At 35.5% G+C, this 21,310-nt stretch overlaps 8 protein-coding genes across 8 annotated transcripts; 6 read left to right on the top strand and 2 right to left on the bottom strand.

The window, feature by feature from the left end:
* Positions 1-208: 208 nt before the first annotated feature.
* On the top strand, positions 209-3,386 carry LOC9322201 (calcium-dependent protein kinase 16). Its single transcript, XM_002886089.2, has 12 exons — positions 209-815; positions 984-1,114; positions 1,215-1,256; positions 1,350-1,461; positions 1,550-1,628; positions 1,701-1,870; positions 1,949-2,075; positions 2,163-2,278; positions 2,372-2,479; positions 2,566-2,628; positions 2,709-2,882; positions 2,961-3,386. Exons 1-12 carry the CDS (start codon positions 402-404, stop codon positions 3,123-3,125), a joined length of 1,701 nt encoding a protein of 566 aa, XP_002886135.1. The 5' UTR covers positions 209-401; the 3' UTR covers positions 3,126-3,386.
* A 2,329-nt stretch (positions 3,387-5,715) lies between these two features.
* Positions 5,716-6,571, top strand: LOC9322200 (chaperone protein dnaJ 11, chloroplastic). The gene has a single exon (XM_021032251.1). The coding sequence runs from the start codon at positions 5,850-5,852 to the stop codon at positions 6,324-6,326; it is 477 nt and encodes a 158-aa protein (XP_020887910.1). The 5' UTR covers positions 5,716-5,849; the 3' UTR covers positions 6,327-6,571.
* A 65-nt stretch (positions 6,572-6,636) lies between these two features.
* On the top strand, positions 6,637-8,363 carry LOC9322199 (cold shock domain-containing protein 3). Its single transcript, XM_021032167.1, has 2 exons — positions 6,637-6,641; positions 6,994-8,363. Exons 1-2 carry the CDS (start codon positions 6,637-6,639, stop codon positions 8,045-8,047), a joined length of 1,059 nt encoding a protein of 352 aa, XP_020887826.1. The 3' UTR covers positions 8,048-8,363.
* A 744-nt stretch (positions 8,364-9,107) lies between these two features.
* LOC9322198 (thaumatin-like protein 1b) lies at positions 9,108-10,574 on the top strand. The gene is made up of 2 exons (XM_002886086.2): positions 9,108-9,971; positions 10,294-10,574. Exons 1-2 carry the CDS (start codon positions 9,214-9,216, stop codon positions 10,430-10,432), a joined length of 897 nt encoding a protein of 298 aa, XP_002886132.1. The 5' UTR covers positions 9,108-9,213; the 3' UTR covers positions 10,433-10,574.
* Positions 10,575-10,984: 410 nt separating this feature from the next.
* LOC9320155 (rhodanese-like domain-containing protein 17) lies at positions 10,985-11,968 on the top strand. Its single transcript, XM_002886085.2, has 4 exons — positions 10,985-11,202; positions 11,290-11,440; positions 11,540-11,593; positions 11,750-11,968. The coding sequence occupies exons 1-4, from the start codon at positions 11,036-11,038 to the stop codon at positions 11,852-11,854; spliced, it is 477 nt and encodes a 158-aa protein (XP_002886131.1). The 5' UTR covers positions 10,985-11,035; the 3' UTR covers positions 11,855-11,968.
* LOC9322197 (3-oxoacyl-[acyl-carrier-protein] reductase FabG) lies at positions 11,947-13,327 on the bottom strand. The gene is given in 2 exon segments (XM_021030462.1): positions 11,947-12,445; positions 12,447-13,327. Coding segments are annotated over 2 exon segments (849 nt in total). The 5' UTR covers positions 12,822-13,327; the 3' UTR covers positions 11,947-11,971.
* Positions 13,328-14,650: 1,323 nt separating this feature from the next.
* Positions 14,651-16,965, top strand: LOC9320154 (protein EARLY-RESPONSIVE TO DEHYDRATION 7, chloroplastic). The gene is made up of 4 exons (XM_021030852.1): positions 14,651-15,681; positions 16,075-16,241; positions 16,344-16,428; positions 16,525-16,965. Exons 1-4 carry the CDS (start codon positions 14,759-14,761, stop codon positions 16,700-16,702), a joined length of 1,353 nt encoding a protein of 450 aa, XP_020886511.1. The 5' UTR covers positions 14,651-14,758; the 3' UTR covers positions 16,703-16,965.
* Positions 16,966-16,990: 25 nt separating this feature from the next.
* Positions 16,991-18,532, bottom strand: LOC9322196 (F-box protein At5g42460). Its single transcript, XM_021030853.1, has one exon. It carries the CDS (start codon positions 18,330-18,332, stop codon positions 17,163-17,165), a length of 1,170 nt encoding a protein of 389 aa, XP_020886512.1. The 5' UTR covers positions 18,333-18,532; the 3' UTR covers positions 16,991-17,162.
* Positions 18,533-21,310: the final 2,778 nt, after the last annotated feature.

The raw sequence follows: 21,310 nt of genomic DNA, 5'->3' as shown, positions 1-21,310 counted from the left end.
TGTTTTATCGTAGGAATATGCTTGTTTACATTTACTTGGACATATCAGCGATCCATTTATTCATTAATTAATTTTATGTTTTGATAATTTAATTTGAATACTATATAACGTAAAATTCTCAAATTTTCTATAGTTTTCTATAGTTCTCAAATTTTCTATAACGTGTCAACATATAATTTTCTATATGTTGCTAAATGGAAAAAAAAAAAAAATGTTCACCCGAGAAAAGTCTATTTCTTGACACAACGCATATCGAAGCTTCTCCTTCTCCATATCTCTCTCTCTCCCTCTGGCAATGCTGGCGACATCATTTTCTATTCATTAATGCCTCACAAATCCCCTAAGAAAACATCCTCATTGTCATTGCATAGGGTCTAAGAAACCGAAATCCCACAAAACTCATGGGTCTCTGTTTCTCCTCCGGCCACAACCGCAGTAGCCGGAATCCTAACCACCATCCTCCTCTCACGGTGGCTAAAACCAGACCACCGCAATCTCCATGTTCTTTCATGGCGGTTACGATCCAAAAGGATCATAGGACGCAACCGCGACGCAATGCGGCGGCTAAGAAAACGCCGACGCGGCAAACGCCACCGCACGGGAGAGGGAGAGAGAAAGTTATTAGCAATAACGGTAGGAGACATGGAGAAGCGATCCCCTACGGTAAGCGTATCGATTTCGGGTACGCTAAAGATTTTGATCACCGTTACACCATTGGAAATTTGCTTGGACATGGTCAATTTGGTTATACATATGTCGCTACCGATAAAAAAACCGATGATCGTGTCGCGGTCAAGAAGATCGATAAGGCCAAGGTATGATGAATCAATAATTCTTGAAGATTCTCTCTTTCTAATCATAGAATTGTATTTTATTTAAGATTCTTGGAATTGTTTTTTTGACAAATTAATTGGTATGTTAAATTAAAAATATTGGATTGTTGTGTTTTTTGAGCTAACCGATGGATTTGATTTGTTGGGTAGATGACAATTCCGATAGCTGTGGAAGATGTAAAGAGAGAGGTGAAGATACTACAAGCTTTGACTGGTCATGAAAATGTGGTTCGGTTTTATAATGCCTTCGAGGACAAGAACTCTGTTTATATAGTTATGGAGTAAGTAAAAAGCCTTTAGGTCGTGTGTTTTTTTTTTCCTTGTGATGCAAGAAAGACAAAGTGCAAACTTCTGTTGCTAATGATATATATTGTTCTCTAGGTTATGCGAGGGTGGTGAATTACTTGATCGGATATTAGCCAGGTAACTTTAGTAATACGTTTATTTGTGTGTTGCTGAAATTTTAGAGTCTTATTACTTTTGAGTAACTAAACTATTGTTGTTGCGTTTTTACAGGAAAGATAGCCGTTATAGCGAGAGAGACGCGGCCGTGGTAGTGAGACAAATGCTGAAAGTTGCGGCTGAGTGTCATTTGCGCGGTTTGGTTCACCGAGATATGAAACCAGAGGTAGTTAATTACTTCATCACCATGTTTCTGAATGTTTAGTTGGTTTTATTCACAAGTATTGTTTTTTACTAATCATCTTCTCAAGCAGAATTTTCTGTTCAAATCAACCGAAGAAGATTCGCCTCTAAAAGCTACAGATTTCGGTTTATCAGACTTCATAAAGCCAGGTTAGTAGCAATGTGATTCAAAGTTGTCTTCACATATCACTTCTTTGATCTAACCATTATGTAACAATGTAGGCAAAAAGTTTCATGATATCGTTGGGAGCGCATACTATGTAGCACCTGAAGTGTTGAAACGCAGGTCGGGACCCGAATCAGATGTGTGGAGTATCGGTGTAATCAGTTACATTCTTCTCTGCGGGAGACGACCATTCTGGGATAAGACTGAAGACGGTATCTTCAAGGAGGTTTGTGTAGTTTCCCTGAAGTAAAAATCCATCAGAAATCATAAATCTCTAATCACGAAGATGTGTTTATAAACATAGGTCTTGAAGAACAAACCTGATTTCAGAAGAAAACCGTGGCCAACCATTAGCAACAGCGCCAAAGATTTTGTTAAGAAGTTGTTAGTAAAAGATCCGAGAGCGCGATTAACTGCTGCGCAAGCACTATGTAAGCATTTTGACGCCACTTTGCATCATTTTGTTCTTATCTCTTCTGATCTTTCTTTAAGGATTGTGGATTTTTTCTTGGTTGCAGCACATCCATGGGTTAGAGAAGGAGGAGATGCATCTGAGATTCCTATAGACATATCTGTCCTTAATAACATGCGTCAGTTTGTGAAATTTAGCCGCCTCAAGCAATTCGCTCTAAGGGTAATCAAGAAGAGAGATCTGTGTTTCATTTGAGGTTCTTATGTGTTTTTTTCTTTTTGTTGTTATTACCTGAGTTGTTTTTTCCGGGTCTAGGCTCTTGCAACGACGCTTGATGAAGAAGAGTTGGCTGATCTTAGAGACCAGTTCGATGCGATTGATGTTGACAAGAATGGCGCCATTAGCCTTGAAGAGATGAGGCAGGTAAAATGTAGACAAAACTATACCTCAATCACTACCTAACGTGATCAGCAAATACTAAACCTAACATCAGTTCTTGTTTTCTATAGGCTCTGGCGAAAGATCATCCTTGGAAGCTTAAGGATGCACGAGTTGCCGAGATTCTTCAAGCGGTATGTATATAATTTAAGTTAGTACTAATGACGATGAGATGATTTAACTAAATTCTCTAAATTGTGTTTGCTGTCTACAGATTGATAGCAACACAGATGGATTCGTGGACTTTGGGGAGTTTGTAGCGGCTGCACTACACGTAAATCAATTAGAGGAACACGATTCCGAAAAGTGGCAGCAGAGATCAAGAGCAGCATTTGAAAAATTCGACATAGATGGAGATGGATTTATAACAGCAGAGGAACTTCGAATGGTCAGCATATTTTATACTTCTTAATCAATCAGTGTCACATTACTAAAAAGTTCTATTTGGTATGTTTTGTTTTTGTAGCATACTGGCTTGAAAGGGTCCATTGAGCCACTTCTTGAAGAAGCAGATATTGACAATGATGGTAAAATCAGTCTCCAAGAGTTTCGTAGACTTTTGAGAACTGCAAGTATCAAATCAAGAAATGTTAGAAGCCCTCCTGGTTACCTTATTTCTCGCAAGGTCTAAGAAAATCTACAATATTTTGGAGAGGACTAACAAGAGAATCAAATCTAAAAGGTCTGGAAAAGTTTTGATCCCTTATATAGAAAAAAAAAAAAAAGAGCTGGGGATTGCAGTGTTTTCATGTGTTGTTGTAACATATTTTCATAAAAAATTTATAGGCAACGGCAAAAGAATCGATATAGTCAATTAGCACAATGTAGTGATGAGTTTTTGTATTGTGTATACCTGATGATCAATCAGAGTGTGTAAACACGCGTTTGTGAATCATGACCGAGTTAATTGGTATGTGTTATGAATGTTATATGGATGTCATTATAATTTTATAGGTCTATTCATATGTAAGTTATGAATAGAAAAAAGTTAAATAGTGTTTTTAATAAAAAAAGTTTGCTTTTTAGTCATTTGCAGCTAGATGTAGTTGTAGACTTAAATTCTAAAACTTTGATTATTATGACCTGGAAATGAAGAAATTCGTTATTATCTATCAATAGTAAAATGCATTGCATTAGGCTTGTATTTATCATAGTTGTGACAAGACTAAATAGCGTGTTTTATATATTAAGAAGTTAGGAATGAGGGGAGATGGCACACGCAAAGGCCAATCCACGTTTATATACTATTTTTGGTGTTTAGAAATTATAATTATCAATAGAAAAGTGCATTATAATTATACATTTAACTAACGAAAAGAAGATATTATAATCATCAATAGAAAAGTGCATTGCATTTGGCTTGTTTTAAAAGTGTGCGGAGAGTGCTTTTTAGGTATTAGGGTTAGAGAGATGGCACATGTAAAGGCCTAAATCATGTTTGTACATACTTTTTTGGTGTTTAGAAGTTTGAATGATCAATTTAGGTTTAAGTTGACTAACCATCAAAAGAGAGTGAACATGTCATTTCAGATAAAATGAGACTTATGTAATTATTGGTGAAGTTAAAGAATTTTTTAAAAAAAAAATCGGATTCATTGTAGAGATGATCAAATTATCCATTAGATTCGTTTTGCTTTGGTGTTTGTATTAATTTGATCTGAAAAATCTAGATGTCTATTGGCCCGTCTTAATTTATGGGAGAGCCTTGGCAAAACAAAACAAAAACTAAAATCTCATACAAAAAGAAAAATTTCGAAAAACTGGACCATGATACTCTTACCTACTTGCTAGTAGAATGCTTTATCCATCTAAAGCCTAAACTATAGTAAAACACAAATACCAATTTTAGAAAGTCCATATAATTATTTTACAGTGTTCTAAAAAGCTGTGTAGACGGTCGTTTAGGCTCCGACTAGGCGCTACATGTTCAGACGATGCCTAAATAACCGCCTCACTGCCTATGAATTTCGTTTTAGTGTAGTTGTCTAATTTTTAACCACATAAATTTATATTTATAAATTTTATCTCTATTTATATTGGGGACCCTATATATTGTTATAAACGTTCTTATGTTGTTTGCTATGAATTAAAGAAATATTTTTGTCTAATTTTTGTTTACGATTTTTTTTTTTATCTTTTTAGTTGTAGTTTATATGATTTGTATATATAGTATCATATTTCTATTGTTTTATGTTGTAAACGCACAAACCGCCTAAAATCACTTAGGCCCCGATTAGGCGTTCTAGGCGCTAGGTCACCGTCCGTTTAGCGTCTAGCGCTTTCTTGAACAATTTGTATGAGATATATATAGATACATATTGTATCATAATTTTGTAGTGTCTATTTACATTTTATGTATATTTAAAATACATAGAATGGTTAAAAATAAAGATGCAGAATAAAAAATAAATATGTTCAGAAATTTTTATTAATTAATCTATAAATATCAAATACTTATTACTGAAATTTTAAATAAATTTACCTTTTGGTATCAAAATATGAAACATCTTTTTCGTATCAAAATTTTGCCTTTCACTTTTCATTTTTCTTATTAATATTTAAAACAATTTGTGATATTTCAAATTAGTTACAACTTGGTAATTTTTTATTTTTTCTAATTAAGAATTAAGATAATAAGTAACATTAATCCCGCTTATGGATAACATTAATCCAAAGTTTCGTGATTTACCAAAACAAGAAAAGTTTGTGTTATATGATACCGAAAATAGAAAAGTTTGGTAGATGACAATTATAACTTCATTGCCACTATGCTCAAAGTTCGTTCGTTCGTTGAATCTTATCTTACTTCTCCCATTATTTCCAAATGTGGATAAGCCTTTTCGTCTGACTCAGCTTCCCAAGATTCCAAAACCATCCGACCCAACCCGGTTCGACTTTGCTTAACCGGACAATATATTTTAAATCTGCCTAAATCTTCAATTATTTAAAAGTTTAAAGCACCTCCGACAGAGGTTTCTTAAATAGTGTCTAAAATTTTTTTAAAAAATAAAAATAATTAAAAGTAAGAGAGAAAATGAGACACAGTGTCTCGGAGTTTCTCAAATGAGACACTATATCTCATTTTCTCTCTTACAATTCTGTATTCAATACTCGGTATTATTTGATTGATTAAAGTTTTTTTATAATTAATTAAAAGTTAAATAAATAATTTATTTATTAAAAAAATATTAAATTATTATATTTGAGAAACTTTTATAGTTAAACGTTAAACGTACTAATCACTTCTTCCCCTATAAAATAAAGCCTCTCTAATTTCTTATCTCCTTCCTCAAATCACACTGCATCAAATCGGAACTGTAACCAAAAAATAAAAATAAAACGCCGTCGTTTCACAATGCTCTCTTCTTCTTCAAGTTTCTTCGCTACTCCATTTCTCTCTTCTTCTTCTTCTCCGCCGTTCTCTCTTGTTTCACCACCGTCAATTGTTTCCCGGATCTCGCCGTCTCTTTCTGCAACCACCGCTTCCTACACCTGCGCCGATGATCCACCGAGATTACGCCAAATCCCGCAGCGATTTTCAGCGACCGCGTCTCTCTACGAGATCCTTGAAATTCCCGTCGGCTCGACTAGTCAAGAGATCAAATCGGCTTACCGACGATTAGCTAGGATCTGTCATCCCGATGTAGCGGGAAATAGTCGGAATAGCTCGTCGGCGGACGATTTTATGAAGATCCACGCGGCGTATTGCACGCTTTCGGATCCCGAGAAACGCGCCGTTTATGATCGGAGGAATCTTCGACGGAGCCGGCCGTTAACTGCTGGATACGGCAGTTACGGCGGACGGAATTGGGAAACGGATCAGTGCTGGTAGCGAGTTGACTCGGTGTGTCGAGTTGACCCAAACGCAGAGATTAATAGTAATTTGTAAATGCTAAATCTGGGAGATTAGCCGGTAATTAGTGTGCTAATATCACTCACCCATCAACACGTACTGCTGTTTATTCTACCACGTTAAAATTAACTAGGTTCTATATTTTCGTTATGTATCGGTTAATCATTTCATTTTTATGAAATATTTTGTGAAACATATACTATAAAATAACGATATTTCAATGAGTTAGTGTTTTTGTCAATTTTCTTGTTCAGTATTTGTATTTCAGAGTTTAAGAAAATAAAGAATCATGACGTTTATCACGATAATTATTTAGTCAATTTAAAATGCTTTTACTAGGGCAACCAAAATAGCTAAGCAAATACGACAGACAAGATTCTTTTCTTCTCGTCATGATAATCTATGTATCAACATCACATGCCATGTTCTGGAACATTTGCATCCCACGAATTTTTCATATTTTGATAAAAACTCAAAGGCATTATTTTTAAGAGCTCGTATGAAATCAAAACCTTAGCTATTTCTTTTGAAATCCTTAAAATAGATAGGCCTAATTCATTTTTGATCAAAAAAACAAAAGCCCAATTCATAAGTTGAATCATGGGCCTGATTCAAAATGCACACGCGGTAACTGCCGGCGATAAAGAAGGAAGCTGACGTGGCGAATTAAAGGTCAAAATCGATATTATAGATCTCGCAATTTAGGGTTTTCATTTTACCCTTTTTTGGTTTGTTTTCTCTCTCTGTACGAACAAACTGCTTCGAGTTTTTCTCAACCTTTTTCTCTGATCCAAGTGGCGATGGAAGATCAATCGGCGGCGAGATATATCGGAAAAGTCAATTGGTTTGGCGATGGTAAAGGCTACGGTTTCATTACTCCCGATGATGGAGGCGAAGAGCTTTTTGTTCATCAATCTTCAATCGTTTCCGATGGTTACCGTAGCTTAACTGTTGGTGAATCGGTTGAATACTCAATCACGCTTGGAAGCGACGGGAAGACTAAGGCCGTTAATGTTACTGCTCCTGGCGGCGGTTCTCTTAATAAGAAGGAAAATAGCTCCCGCGGAAACGGTGGTAGTTGTTTTAATTGCGGTGAGGTTGGTCATATGGCTAAGGATTGTGACGGTGGTGGTGGTGGGAGAAGCTATGGAGGTGGTGGTGGTCGTAGATCTGGCGGTGAAGGTACCTGTTACGTGTGTGGTGATGTGGGACACTTCGCTAGGGATTGTAGGCAAAGCGGCGGTGGAAACAGTGGTGGAGGAGGAGGTGGTGGTCCGTGTTATAGTTGCGGAGAGGTTGGTCATTTGGCAAAGGATTGTCGTGGTGGTTCTGGTGGGAATAGATACGGAGGTGGTGGTCGTGGATCTGGCAGTGATGGATGCTACCTGTGTGGTGGTGTTGGACATTTCGCTAGGGATTGTAGGCAAAATGGTGGTGGGAACGTTGGAGGTGGTGGCGGCGGTGGAAACACATGTTATACATGTGGCGGAGTTGGCCACATTGCGAGAGTTTGCACCAGCAAGAGACCTTCTGGTGGTGCTTGTTACGAATGTGGAGAAACTGGCCATTTGGCTCGTGACTGTGATCGGAGAGGAAGCGGAAGCAGCGGTGGTGGAGGTGGAGGTGGCGGTGGCAGTGGCAAGTGCTTCAATTGCGGCAAGGAAGGTCACTTTGCTAGGGAATGTTCTTCGGTTGCTTAACAAAAAGATGCAAAGAAGAGTAATGTTCATATACTCTATTAAATCTACCTAAGCTCCGTTTTGGTGACTATAATGTGATTGCTAAAGTCGTTTAGGATGTTTACGAATGGTTGTTTTGGGAGATTTTGATCTCTATATTACTCTTTTGACTGGTTTTTGCAAACCTGTTCACTGCTTTTGTTGATGTTGATGCCATAAGTTTGAGACTTGAATGATATGTGTGATTTCCTTCGTTGCAGTTTCTTGTTTTTCCTTACAATGAGTGTGCTTGTATGACTTGAAAATTCATTATATGGTCACTTCTGTTTTATACCAAGATTGAGAGTCCTTTTTGCTAACTTGTCGTTTCCATAATATAATCTGCATTGCTGATTTTCTTGCTCTTGATTAAACAGAGATAGTAGCTTAAGAAGACTCTTTTAATATTTCAGTTTCCTTAGATCTTGTTTTAGGAGAATCTCCTGAACAGAGGAGAGACATGGTGTGATCTTGTAGTTCTTATACCGGTTCGTGGTTTCTCTTTCTCTACTACTATCCTGATGTTTTAAAAAGAAAAATTTAAGTTAATCCCGTTAGTTTTAACCTAATTACACTTGTGATTAGCACAATCCTACTGAATCTTTCGGATTTAAACATTAGTATCCCACCATGTTTATCTTATCCCAAGTCACAATGTTGTTGACCCAACCCCCAACAGGCCAACACCTCCTCTATTTCCTCTAATAATAATAATACGTAATCCCACTAATTACCATACATCTAACCTACTCAATACATGTCTCTTTCCTACATCAAAGTCTTGAAATTTTTTTGAACTTTTTCCTTAAACAAACAAAAGAGAACTTTTCCTCCTCTAAACCTTTTCTAGTTTTGAATTTAGGAAGATCCTCGACAAATAGCATCACAATATAAAATGTAAAATTTTGAAAAAGGAAAATAAATAAAATAACTGAATTCGTAATTTCCATGAATCAATGAGTTACCAAAAAAAGAAAAGGAAATGAATCAATGAACATGTATTTGATTCTGCATTGGCAAAACTCGTATAGGAAAAGTTGATTTTATGAAACTTTCCATTACACAAATCCCTAATCCCTAATTCTCTTATATAAACATAATCTCCAACTTCTCATTGATCATACAACATCACAATTCTCACGGGAACAATGGGTTTGGCTAAAGTCTCTTGCTTTCTCTTTGCGATTCTGTTTTTCATCAATGGTGGTTCCTCCACCACTTTCACCATCGTTAACCAGTGTAACTACACCGTCTGGCCTGGACTTCTCTCCGGCGCCGGCACCACTCCATTACCAACCACCGGTTTCTCCCTCAGCTCGTCCGAGTCACGACTCATCTCCATACCCACCGCTTGGTCCGGCCGCATATGGGGACGCACGCTCTGCAACCAAAACGAGAACACCGGAAAATTCACTTGCGTCACCGGCGACTGTGGCTCATCCCAAATCGAATGCTCCGGAGCAGGAGCAATCCCTCCAGCTACATTAGCCGAGTTCACACTCAACGGCGACGGAAACCTCGATTTCTTCGACGTCAGCCTCGTCGATGGCTACAACGTCCCAATGACGATCGTCCCTCACGGCGGAGCTATTGGAGTCGGTAAGTGTAACGCAACGGGTTGCGCGGTGGATCTTAACGGCGTATGTCCGGAACAGCTGAAAGTAACAGTTGAAGCGGGAACGGCTGCTGTAGCGTGCAAGAGCGCTTGCGAGGCGTTTGGAACGCCGGAGTTTTGTTGTAGTGGCGCGTTTGGAACGCCGGACACGTGTAAGCCGAGTGAGTACTCTGGTTTCTTCAAGAAAGCTTGTCCGACGGCTTATAGTTACGCTTACGACGACGGTACAAGCACTTTTACTTGCTCCGGTGCTGATTACGTCATCACTTTCTGTCCTTCTCCTTCCTCAAGGTAATATTTTTGTTATTAAATTTACGAATAAGGATATTAATATTCGAAAAATGTTAATTTTAGTGTTTTTGGTTTTGACAAAAAAAATGTTTTTGGTAATTTTAAAAGGCTTGTTTCCGATTCTTAATAGAAAAGTAAAGAGTTTCCTAGCTAGGATTATTTTACCCTATCAAAATCAAAACTGTTTAAAACCAAACCGAATATTAGTATTTGGTTTCTATTCAAATTTTAACAATTTTTTATTTTTTTCTATGATAACAAAAATTAACTTAGGATTTTGTAACGGTTTTACTTTTTTTTGTTTGTTCTGTTTTTAAATCAGTGAAGACTTGAAGAGTGCATCTCCTCCGCGTCTGCAACCGGATGCGCTTAGCGTTTCCGACGCGTCGCGAAGAATCTCAGTTGCGTTATCATTGGGCGTTTTGGCTGTTGCGGTTTCTTGGGTGGGTAGTGGACTTTAGTGATAAAATACGGCACCGACTATTTCTTTTTTTTTGTTCATTCTAGTTTTTTCATTTTTTGATTAGGAAAATTTTATTTTATTTATGTGATTGATTTTGTTGCGAATCGAAACGTGAAAGAGTTTTCACTAAATTACAGAATTTATCTTTATCATTATTTGAAATATTGACTATATATTTACAACATATAGTTACACTATTCGAGTAATATATACATTATTCTAGTTTTCATTAAATTATAGAATTTATATATATCATTATTTGAAATATTGACTTTATATTTACAACATATAAATAGTTAAATTATTTAGTAATAGTTAAATAGTTACACAACAATAATACTAAATAGTTTAATTTTTCCTTTTATGCATAAAGCATGTATATATTGATTTTAAATGATTTTTTTCTTTTATTTGTCAACGTGAATCAGTATATTAAACTAGTGTTTTTGGTCAATACCTCTGCCGCCAAAAAGAAAACAGAGTGCTCGAATCCAACGGCGGATAGCACCGGATTTAAAAAGAATATATTTGGACTATTAATATACACAATTTAAACTGATTCTTTGTTCAGAGACTCTAGAAAAATTAATTCAGCAACAAAATGGATTCTTTACACGTTATAAAATCCTTTCTTCTTCTTCTTCTTATCATTGTTTCTATTGATCTTCCTCGCACGACTTCATCAAACTCAGAACCAAAAGTTATTACTATCGATGTAAGCCAAGCCCAGAAACTTCTTGATTCTGGCTACACGTTTCTTGATGTCAGGTATATCTTAAAACCTTTCAGATTCAGTCATGTCTTTATTGTTGTTTGTGTCTTTGATTTCTGAAGTTTGAGAACTGTTAAACACAGAACTGTTGAAGAATTCGAGGAAGGCCATGTTGATTCAGAGAAAGTCTTCAATGTTCCTTACTGGTTATATTCTCCACAGGGGCAAGAGATTAACCCTAATTTCTTGAAACATGTTTCATCTCTCTGTAACCAAACCAATCATCTCGTCGTGGTAATAACAGAGTCTTGTCCTAATCATGTGTAAGTGGAAGTATATTTTGAAGTCACTGGATATGAATCTAGAATCTGTTGTTTTGATCTTGTTTTGTAGGGATGTAAATCGGGAGTTAGATCATTATATGCTACCAAAGTTCTTGTTTCTTCTGTAAGTAACAAAGACTTTCAAGATTTATAAATCTTTTCTTTTTTTTTCTTGTAACGTGAACAGAAACAGAGGATCTGGGTCTCTATATTTGTTTCTTCTTTGAATCTATCTGAGTTTATTAATGAGATTTAATGGGATTGTTTGATAATGTGATAGGGCTTCAAGAATGTTAAAAACATGGACGGTGGTTACATTGCTTGGGTCGACAAGAGATTTCCAGTTAAAGTGGAACACAAGGAACTCAAGTATGATGAGCTTTGATTCAGATTCTTCAAATACAAGCATCTTAATGTATTTTTTTACTTTAAATCTACGTAGAGAATGTGTAAATGTATTCACTAATTATATTGCAAAAACACAAGATTTGGGGTTCAAGGTTTAGAGAGATGAAAAAATAGGCACGCCGGGTAATGAAGATCCGGAATCGACAATGTATGTATTCCCGGAGATATATTGAGACGAGTCGTGAATGAGGTAGCGAACGAGAGATGTAAGCCCCGGATCCACTGCCTGTTGTACCTTTAATGGGACTATCCGTTCATTAACGTTCTTGAGCCACTCTTTTTGCATAAGACCTTGTGTGATCTCTGACTTTAAAAGCCCCGGTGCGATCGAATTCACTCTGATCTTGTAAACACCTAACCCAACAGCCATCATCCTTGTCATGGTGTCAACACCGCCTTTAGAACAAGCATACGCGACTCCACCAGGCACCTGACCGCGGTGGAGGCCAGAGACTGATAATATGCTTATCACCGAGCCACCACGTTTAGCGTCGCGCATTAAAATGCATACATATTTGGAGACTAACCAAGTTCCCGTTAAGTTGGTCTTGATGACTTTGTCCCACTCTGTCTTCGGACAAATACAAACTCGACTTGACATTGCCTCTAAATCCCGCATTGTTGATCAACACATCGATCTTTCCAAAGATTTACCAAGCTTCCTTAACCGCTTTTTGAATGGTGGGTGCGTCTGATGAAACGTCTAGCTCAAGAGCTGCAGCTTGAAGTCCGGCTGAATATTCGAAGCTATTTATTTCAGAGCAGAGAGATTTGAGACGATCGACACGACGAGCTTCTGCGATAATCTTACAGCCAGCTTTGGCTAGATCAAGACATACCTCTCTTCCTATACCAGAGGAAGCTCCTGTCACAAGAACCACTTTGTCTTTAAGTTCACACCATGGCTCTAGTTGCTTCAACACCTGCTTTGTTGGAGTCATCATGAAAGATGATTACAAAGCCTATCTGATAAATTTGAATATAATTAAGATAATGAGATATAAGAGAAAAAGTATCTCACAGTTTGATGATTACTCATATTGTTTCTCTTTGCGTGTTCTTCGGTGGAGAAGGAGAAGCCCATAACATAGTTTAAATACAAAGACTTGTCTCTAAACCAAAACAACAATTTAACGTGGCAATTTAAATCTGTAACGGATTTGTCTATCAACCAAACTTACAAAACCTTTTAGAGAATTAGAATCAGTGGAGTCTAAGTCTTTATTGTTAGTTGGATATTGTCTGGTGATTTCTGGAATTTGAGAGCTATTAATACAGAACTGTTTGAAGAATTTGAGAAACGACATGTTATCAGAGAAACTCTTTAATGTTCCTTGCTAGTTCTATAACCCACAAGGTCAAGAAAATTACCCAAGTTGGAAACATATTTCAAATCCCCTGTTCTGTGTGTGTGTTTTTTTGAAACGTGAATAAAAGACTATATGGGCAGGGCCGGCCCTGAATTGTTTTGGGCCAAAGCTTAAAAAAAAAGAATCAGGTTATTTAAGATGCTTTAGAAAATTTGGGCCAATTGTTATAAAAATAAATTAGTTTTGGGCCAATTTGTAAATAATTTTGGCTAGTGGATTTCAGAAAAATATTTTGGGCCTGGATATGGGTCTCTGTTAATGTTTTTGCCTTGAACCAATCTAAGTTTCTTAATGAGATTTTTTTTTTTCATATGTGAATTTCATTAACCATTAAGAAAAGTAAAGTTATGTTCCTTTAACAAGGATCAAGAGCAATCACCAACAAAGACAAAATGGTATTACACTAAGTAACACAACTCTCATCTTTATACGATCCTCCATTGTTATGCTGCGAGCAATAAAGTAAACACTTATGTTTGTCTTCTATTCTTTATACTCAAGACGCCAATCCAAAATAAACCTGAGAGTCCTAAGAATTCTTTCAACATAATTTATGAAAGAGGGCCAAGTTTGCGCTCTGGAGACAGAGCTAACCAGATCCTTGCAATCGATAGCAAAATTTTAAAAATTCAATCATGGATAGTCGTTATATTGTTAGGATCGAAAAAAAAAATTTATTTTGTTAACTAAATGTAAAATAGTTAATTATATAATAATATTCACGATAATTTAAGTTTTAAGTCAAGCAATGACGTGTTAATAGTTCAAAGTATGTCATTTTACATATGTAATAAATTTGGACAAAATACCATGTTTTTATTAACATCTAATTCATTTATTTATTTGAAATTTTGTACAAAAATTGATATAGTAAGAGTACATCAATATTCATTACTAAACAAATAAAAATATATATCCACAAATACAACCGATTATTAAAAAAACGATAGGAAAGTGAATTTTTAGATGTTTTCGACACCATGTTATTTAGAGTAAATTATAGCCATAATTATTTTATCAAATATTATTATTCTATTTTTGTCGTCAAAATAGCCTGTTATTTAATTAAACAACACGATTAAACTTAGAAAAACTTGACTTCCTCTTTACTAAGAATTTTTTTTTCTTCAATCCTTTTATTGTTACATTTAAATAAATATAATAACATTGTAATAATTTAGAGCAACTGCATATTAAATTATTTATTATTAGTACACTCTTTTTATGAGTTTGATGCAATATCCGAGACAAATAGACCGACCGACATGAGAAAAATGAACCGTGTAACCGCGCGGAAAAGATGTCGACAAGGTTAAGTAATAAACCGAACCGGTTTACACGCGTTACTTACGCGCAACCTCCACGTAATCTGACACTGACAGATACAGAGATACTTATAAACTTGGTCACTTTCCTTCCTCTTCAAATAAATATCTTTAATCAATTCAGCACCAAACCAAGTCTTCTTCATTCTTCAATCATTTTCCTCCGATTTGAAATCTCCGGCGACAATGGAACCCTCCGGCGACAAGCAAACTTCATCTCTCTACCCTACTGTTGACACATCGAATCCCGAAGCTCCTATAAACCCTAGCTCTTCATCATCTACTAATAATCTCTATCCTTCTCTCGATATGAATGATCTCGCTCGTAATCTCTTCCCTGAGCAACCGGAGACGAGTTCCGTTCCCGTTGCGGCTCCTCCTGCAGCGACGGAGGAAGTAATTTTGAAAATCTCCGGCGCGATTCTTCACTTAATCGACACATCTTACAGCGTCGAGCTCGCTTGCGGCGATCTTTCGATCATCCGTATTGTTCAAGGAGAGAATGTTGTCGCTGTTCTCGCTCGTGTTGGAGATGAGATTCAATGGCCGTTGACTAAGGATGAGAACTCCGTCAAAGTCGATGAGTCTCATTACTTCTTCACGCTTCGTCCTACCAAAGAAATCGCACATGATTCAAGCGACGAGGAAGACGGAGCGAAAAACACTAACGAGATGTTGAACTACGGACTTACAATTGCTTCTAAAGGTCAAGAGCATCTGTTGGTGGAGCTTGAGAAGATCTTGGAGGATTATAGTTGTTTCACGGTGCAGGAAGTGTCGGAGGAAGCGAAGGAAGCAGGGGAAAAGGTTTTGGATGTGACGGTGGCGAGAGAGACGTCGCCGGTGGAGCTTACTGGAGAGAGGAAAGAGATTGTGGAGAGACAATGTTCGGCTTATTGGACGACTTTAGCTCCGAATGTGGAGGATTATAGCGGGAAGGCGGCGAAGCTGATTGCAACTGGTTCAGGACATTTGATAAAAGGGATTCTTTGGTGTGGAGATGTGACTATGGATAGGCTCATTTGGGGAAATGGTTTCATGAAAAGGAGATTGTCAAAGGCTGAGAAGGAGAGTGAAGTTCACCCTGACACCTTGAAAAGAATCAGGAGGTATGAATGGTTTCTTGTAAATTGAATTGTGGTTTTGATTATAGTCACTTTTGCCTGATTCAAATTAAAGTGTTTCATATGTTTTGGTTTTGCTTTGTGAGGTTTGTGATGTTTCTTCTAGTTAGTTTCTGGAAAAGGGTTTGTGCTAAATAGGTGGAATGTGTTTTCTATCTTAGGAAAATCTCTAGACATGAGTTTTAATTGCTGATCTTGATTTTTTTATGGTGTGTCATGGAGAGTGTAACTTGAAAGCTGAGAAGACAGTTTTTAATATGTCGTCTTTAGATGTTCCAAACATGACAATGCTGAATGCTGCATATGGTGTTGTTATATGTCATTATTGCGACTCATAGTTATGTGTATTGGTGTCTCGTTATGTTTTTGCCTATTCAGAGTGAAGAGGATGACCAAAATGACAGAGAGTGTAGCAAACAGCATACTGTCTGGAGTCCTTAAAGTTTCTGGATTCTTCACAAGTTCAGTGGCAAACACCAAAGTAGGAAAGAAATTCTTTAGTCTTCTTCCTGGAGAAGTCATCCTTGCATCTCTTGACGGATTCAGTAAGTACACTAATCTTATATCATATAATATACTTAACTTGACTTTATGCAGCTATCTTTAGATTTCATAATCATTGAAACTGTTGATTCCTGTTTTGATAGATAAGGTCTGTGATGCTGTTGAAGTAGCTGGGAGGAATGTAATGTCAACCTCTTCCACTGTCACAACTGAACTTGTTGATCACAAGTAAGTAAATCGAATATCTGGGATTTGAAACTCTTGGTTATTCGGGTATGGAAGTGTTTAAGAGAAGAATGTAAATTTTGGTTTTGATGAATGTAGGTATGGTGGTAAAGCGGCTGAGGCAACAAACGAAGGGCTCGATGCAGCAGGATATGCGATTGGCACAGCCTGGGTTGCTTTCAAAATCAGAAAGGCTATTAACCCTAAGAGTGTACTCAAGCCTTCGACGCTTGCAAAGACTGCCATTAGATCTGCAGCTTCACAAAAGAAAGCGTAGGAAGGCTTTCCTGATGAAGCAAAACAGACTCATTTGTCCTGTTTGTTTGTATCGTCTTGTTGTCTTCTGATACAGAAGTAAAACTGAAAAGAGGTGTGGATTAGTAGTTGTTGTGAAGTGTTTATGTTTCTCTATGAGAATCATGTAATGTCTCTGAGTTGATACGGAATATGTGCTGTATTTGTAAGTTGGCCAAATCAAGATTCCTTGAAATAAGTGAGTGAGTGATTGCATCATGCATGATACTCACTCTTTTCAGCTAACTAGCAATGGTAAAAAAATCTCCCAAAGATAAAGTTCAAGATGCATTCGACTATTTCAAAGAAATGTCTGGAAGAGCCACAACAGAGTTTACATGTAGTAGAGGCCATGTCTCTGAGATTCCAGATAAGTGATAACAATGGTCAGATTTATACAATCGAAGATGCCAGAAAAAGAAAACAGTAGTTAATAATAATAATCAGGTTAGCTGCCTGATTTGCACTGAGCTTGGAACATAAGAACAGACAAGTGGGTAACAACTCGAGTCTGCATCTTCCCCAAGATCCACTTTTCTGAAGTATCCATTCTTCCCAATAATGTAAGCCATGCCACGATCGGTAGGGGCATCCATATCTCTATCAAAAACCACAACAACATTCTTCTTCTGGTCAATGAAGAAACTCCCAGCATGGGCCAGGAACTCAAAACGAGTGAGTGCTCTCATATCAACCGCTAAGAACAACTTGTTCCATGAAACCTCTGTAGGCTCAATCTTGCTCGTAATCCAAATCTCCATCCACTTTGTACGATTGCTCTGAAACAACACCGCAAGCTGATCTTCTCCAACACTAGAGAGAGTAACAATATCTTCCCAAGTAGGAGAAGAGTTAAAAGGCAGAGGCAGACGCGGTCCAAATCTCTCTGATGTGAAATCAAAACATATCAAGAAATCAATATCCTCTCCTCCTCTGTCATACTTATCTTTAGCATACCAGTAAGTATTCCCCTTAAGAGACAATCCACGGTTATAAGCCTCTATATCGCAGGCAGGACTCACATCAAGAACAACCTTCCATGAATTAGACTCAAAACTATAGACTTCAAACTCACAAATCTGATCCTGTGCACTAAAAGTGTAATAATTATCCTTAAATCTCAAGATTTTGTGGTTCTTATTCTCGTCGTACCCAAAAGCGTAACTATCCAAAATGTGATAAGAATTTCTGGGTTTGATCCATCTTATTTGCCCAAAATAAGGATTCCAAACCACAAGCCTAAAGTTAAGGTCTTTGGTGATGCATAAGAGTAAGCCATCGCAGTGAAAGACCTTAGATACATTATCGACTTGATGATGATTTGCATCATCGTTTAAGCTAATAAGTGTACCTTTAGGCGTAAAAGATGGATCAACATCGCTGTGGATATCGACACTCGTCAGATAAACCCTAAAATTCCTCATCATGATCACCTCAAACTCTTTCAATTGCTTCTTCTTTGCTTCGATGATTTGCTTCTTGTGAAAGCTCCGATCTTTGGATAAATCGTTCCATTTTTTGCAAGTGAACCGCACTGCTCTTAGAGATGTCAACGGAACCTTACTGAGAATCTCCGCTAACAAATCCCGTGGAAGATCTGACATTATCGTCATTGTTGAACTATTGAGTTAGGATCAGGATCAAGCTTAAGCTTCGAAACAAAAACTCCCCTCCCCCCTTGCCAATTTCTTCCATGGAGGTGCTTTCGTGGGCTTTTGAAAGCACATAGAAACCCACTGGGCCAATCGTGGGCTTTCAATGTTTCTTTTTTAGCAAGAAACGATTTTATTTTTATTATTCTTTTCTGAGAGGCGAGAGCATCTATATATACATTTCTTTTGAGTATTTTTAGCAAATAAATCCTAGAGTTCCATCTTATTTACGAGTCCATGCCATTGACATTTATTATTTACTTTTACAAAATTTAAATAAAAGATATTAACCAAACAATATCTTTCCTAATTTGTTTCCAAAAATCTCAACACAATTTTTCCATATATCTTCAAAAAAATTTATAGCAAATAATTATATTAACATTTTGCATAGCAATACAAATACTAATTTATAATAATCAAAATATTCACATAGAAAAATCATATACACATACAAGAAAAAGAACTATATTTATCATCATTTAAGCCGTTGCTTTATTTAAATAAAATAAAAACACAAAAACTTGAAATCATATATTTTATATGATAAATTTAAAATATATATTAGTAGTATAAATTTAAAATCATTCAAAGAACGGTATACCACGGGTGAGATCCTATTTATTGGATTTTATAACAATAATAATTTTTTTTTTTTGGATTTTATGACACTAATAATTTAGCTAACGGGATAATGTAGACGGGTTTATATGGAATGACGGGTTTGGGTCGATATTAATAAATAACGGTATATCATGGATGAAATCATAAAATTAACAATCAAAATACAATTATACAATCTTAAACACAAAACAAAAGAAACAATATTAACAAAACAAATACAACTTCAAATTTAAAATTTTTAGTTATAAAAAAGTCGACCCACGGTATATTGCGGAGTAAAATATTCAAAATTTTAAAATCCACCATACATCGTTACTTAAAAAAAAAGTATGTTTTTGTATCTATACTTCAAAAATTGAAACCTAAACAATAGTAATCATACACTAAATAATACATAGATAGATATCTACATTTAAAAATACAAATTAATATGATATATCTTCAGTTAATCTTTATAGAACTAACATTATATTTTTTAAAAAAATATAGCCTCTCGGTGTACCGCGGGTTAAATTCTAGTGTTGATATATATACCAAAATATATATCTAGTTATCTACTATAAGAAATCGGTAATTGAATTTGGAGGTTTTCTTTGGAAACACTTCAAAAAAAAAAGAATTTATTGAGTTTTATTTTTTACCAATTTTAGATTTCTTTTGGTTATAAATAATAATTTTTTTTTGCTTTTATAGATTCCATTTATTAACTAGTCCATAAAATCGCTTACTGTTAGTTAGAGGTTTTAGTTTCTATAGATGCTGGAGTACGGTCGATTAGTACCTAGCATTTTATTTGAACATTGATAATTTGATAAATTTTGATATACAACTGTCCAAAAATGGAAATAAGGAATAATTCTAAAGCGTCAAATATTTAAAAATAAAATTGAAACTATTCTATATTCAGAAAATCTTTTAAACATTCGTATCTGATTCAATAAACCCAAGTAGTTGACCCTGGTCTGTTTCTAGAATCTATTATGAAACTAAGAAAATACTCCCTCTATCCCATTTTATAAGATGTTTTGTGTAAAAATACAAAGATTAAGAAATAATTAATGTTTATTTTTATAGAAATTTAGCCAATAGAAAAAAAGACTGCAGAATTTAAATGGTCATAACATACTAAATAAACATAAATTATGCATAAAAATCTGGAAAAAATCTTATAAAATAGAACAAAGATAAAATGCTAAAACATCCTATAATTTGGGACCGAAGGAGTACAAAATAGTGATTGGTCTTATACATAGATGATGATAGGTCGTTTTTTTTTTTTTTTTATGAGAATGACCAAAATGTTGTTAATTAGATGTTTTAGATTATCAATGATGAGTTATAGTCGATTAGTACCTAACTTGACCATTAATAATTTGATATAAAAATAAAACTGTCAAAAAATGGAAATAACAAAATCTAAAACGTCAAATTATTTTAAATGCAAAAACATTACATATTCAGAAATCTTCAATCCATTTGATTCGTATCTGGTATCTGATTCAACAGAACCAACGTCTATTATTCCTAGAATTTGTTAGAAACTTAAGAAAATTATAAAATAATAATCACTCATTTATATAAGCTTACGCATAGGTCCACATAAATATTACAAAAAAGATCTATAGAACCAAAAGGGTAATGGAAGACTGATAGGAGATCGAATCAAATGCCCTATAATTGTCGAAACCACCAATGGTTACTAAGTGCTTTGCACCATTTAATCTTATCCTCTTCTTATTTTTTTTTATATATGTTATAAATATAAATCTTAAAATCCATTTATATGAGATAATATATATATATATGCTTACCGCATCTTCACTTTAAATTTCTTGTCCGATTCTCTCGTGGGAAATTTTTAAACAAGTCTTAATCGAGGATGTTTATCATTTCTTTGCTATTTTATATTTTCAATAACTGCCTCCTTCACACTGATTGTGTAAGATTATTTTACTATACATAATTAGAAAGAAATTGACCCAGCGTCTAAACTTTATTTAGCAAAGATATCATACTTTTCATGAGTTATTCTTAAGCTTAAAGTTTGTTTTACCAATGATCTATCAACATTTCTTAAATATTTTGGGGATATTTTAAAAATATATGTCATAATAATGGAATAATTACGTACTAGAATAATTTTTGTTTATTGTGATTTATGATTAACGGTTTAATTAGTTTAAAGGAAGTTGAATTTTCTTTTCTATTTAACATGTATGGTTTGGTTAAAGCATCGTCAAATTCAGAACTAATTCAGAAATTAGATTAAACCAGTATGTTTCCCCACACACAAAAAAAAAAAATTATAAATTTTT

This window comes from Arabidopsis lyrata, assembly GCF_000004255.2.
Source record: "Arabidopsis lyrata subsp. lyrata unplaced genomic scaffold ARALYscaffold_3, whole genome shotgun sequence".
In the NCBI taxonomy this organism is placed as follows: Eukaryota; Viridiplantae; Streptophyta; class Magnoliopsida; order Brassicales; family Brassicaceae; genus Arabidopsis; species Arabidopsis lyrata.
Note: the sequence above shows the minus strand (reverse complement) of the source record. Positions and strands in the feature narration are given on the sequence as shown.

Coding starts and splice junctions, on each gene's coding strand:
- LOC9322201 (XM_002886089.2), top strand. CDS start 402: ATGGGTCTCTGTTTCTCCTCCGGCCACAACCGCAGTAGCCGGAATCCT. Junction 816..983: donor AGAAGATCGATAAGGCCAAG/GTATGATGAATC, acceptor TTTGTTGGGTAG/ATGACAATTCCGATAGCTGT. Junction 2,629..2,708: donor TTGCCGAGATTCTTCAAGCG/GTATGTATATAA, acceptor TGCTGTCTACAG/ATTGATAGCAACACAGATGG.
- LOC9322200 (XM_021032251.1), top strand. CDS start 5,850: ATGCTCTCTTCTTCTTCAAGTTTCTTCGCTACTCCATTTCTCTCTTCT.
- LOC9322198 (XM_002886086.2), top strand. CDS start 9,214: ATGGGTTTGGCTAAAGTCTCTTGCTTTCTCTTTGCGATTCTGTTTTTC. Junction 9,972..10,293: donor TGTCCTTCTCCTTCCTCAAG/GTAATATTTTTG, acceptor TTTTTAAATCAG/TGAAGACTTGAAGAGTGCAT.
- LOC9320155 (XM_002886085.2), top strand. CDS start 11,036: ATGGATTCTTTACACGTTATAAAATCCTTTCTTCTTCTTCTTCTTATC. Junction 11,441..11,539: donor AAACCAATCATCTCGTCGTG/GTAATAACAGAG, acceptor CTTGTTTTGTAG/GGATGTAAATCGGGAGTTAG. Junction 11,594..11,749: donor CCAAAGTTCTTGTTTCTTCT/GTAAGTAACAAA, acceptor ATAATGTGATAG/GGCTTCAAGAATGTTAAAAA.
- LOC9320154 (XM_021030852.1), top strand. CDS start 14,759: ATGGAACCCTCCGGCGACAAGCAAACTTCATCTCTCTACCCTACTGTT. Junction 16,242..16,343: donor TGCATCTCTTGACGGATTCA/GTAAGTACACTA, acceptor CTGTTTTGATAG/ATAAGGTCTGTGATGCTGTT. Junction 16,429..16,524: donor ACTGAACTTGTTGATCACAA/GTAAGTAAATCG, acceptor TGATGAATGTAG/GTATGGTGGTAAAGCGGCTG.
- LOC9322196 (XM_021030853.1), bottom strand. CDS start 18,332: ATGACGATAATGTCAGATCTTCCACGGGATTTGTTAGCGGAGATTCTC.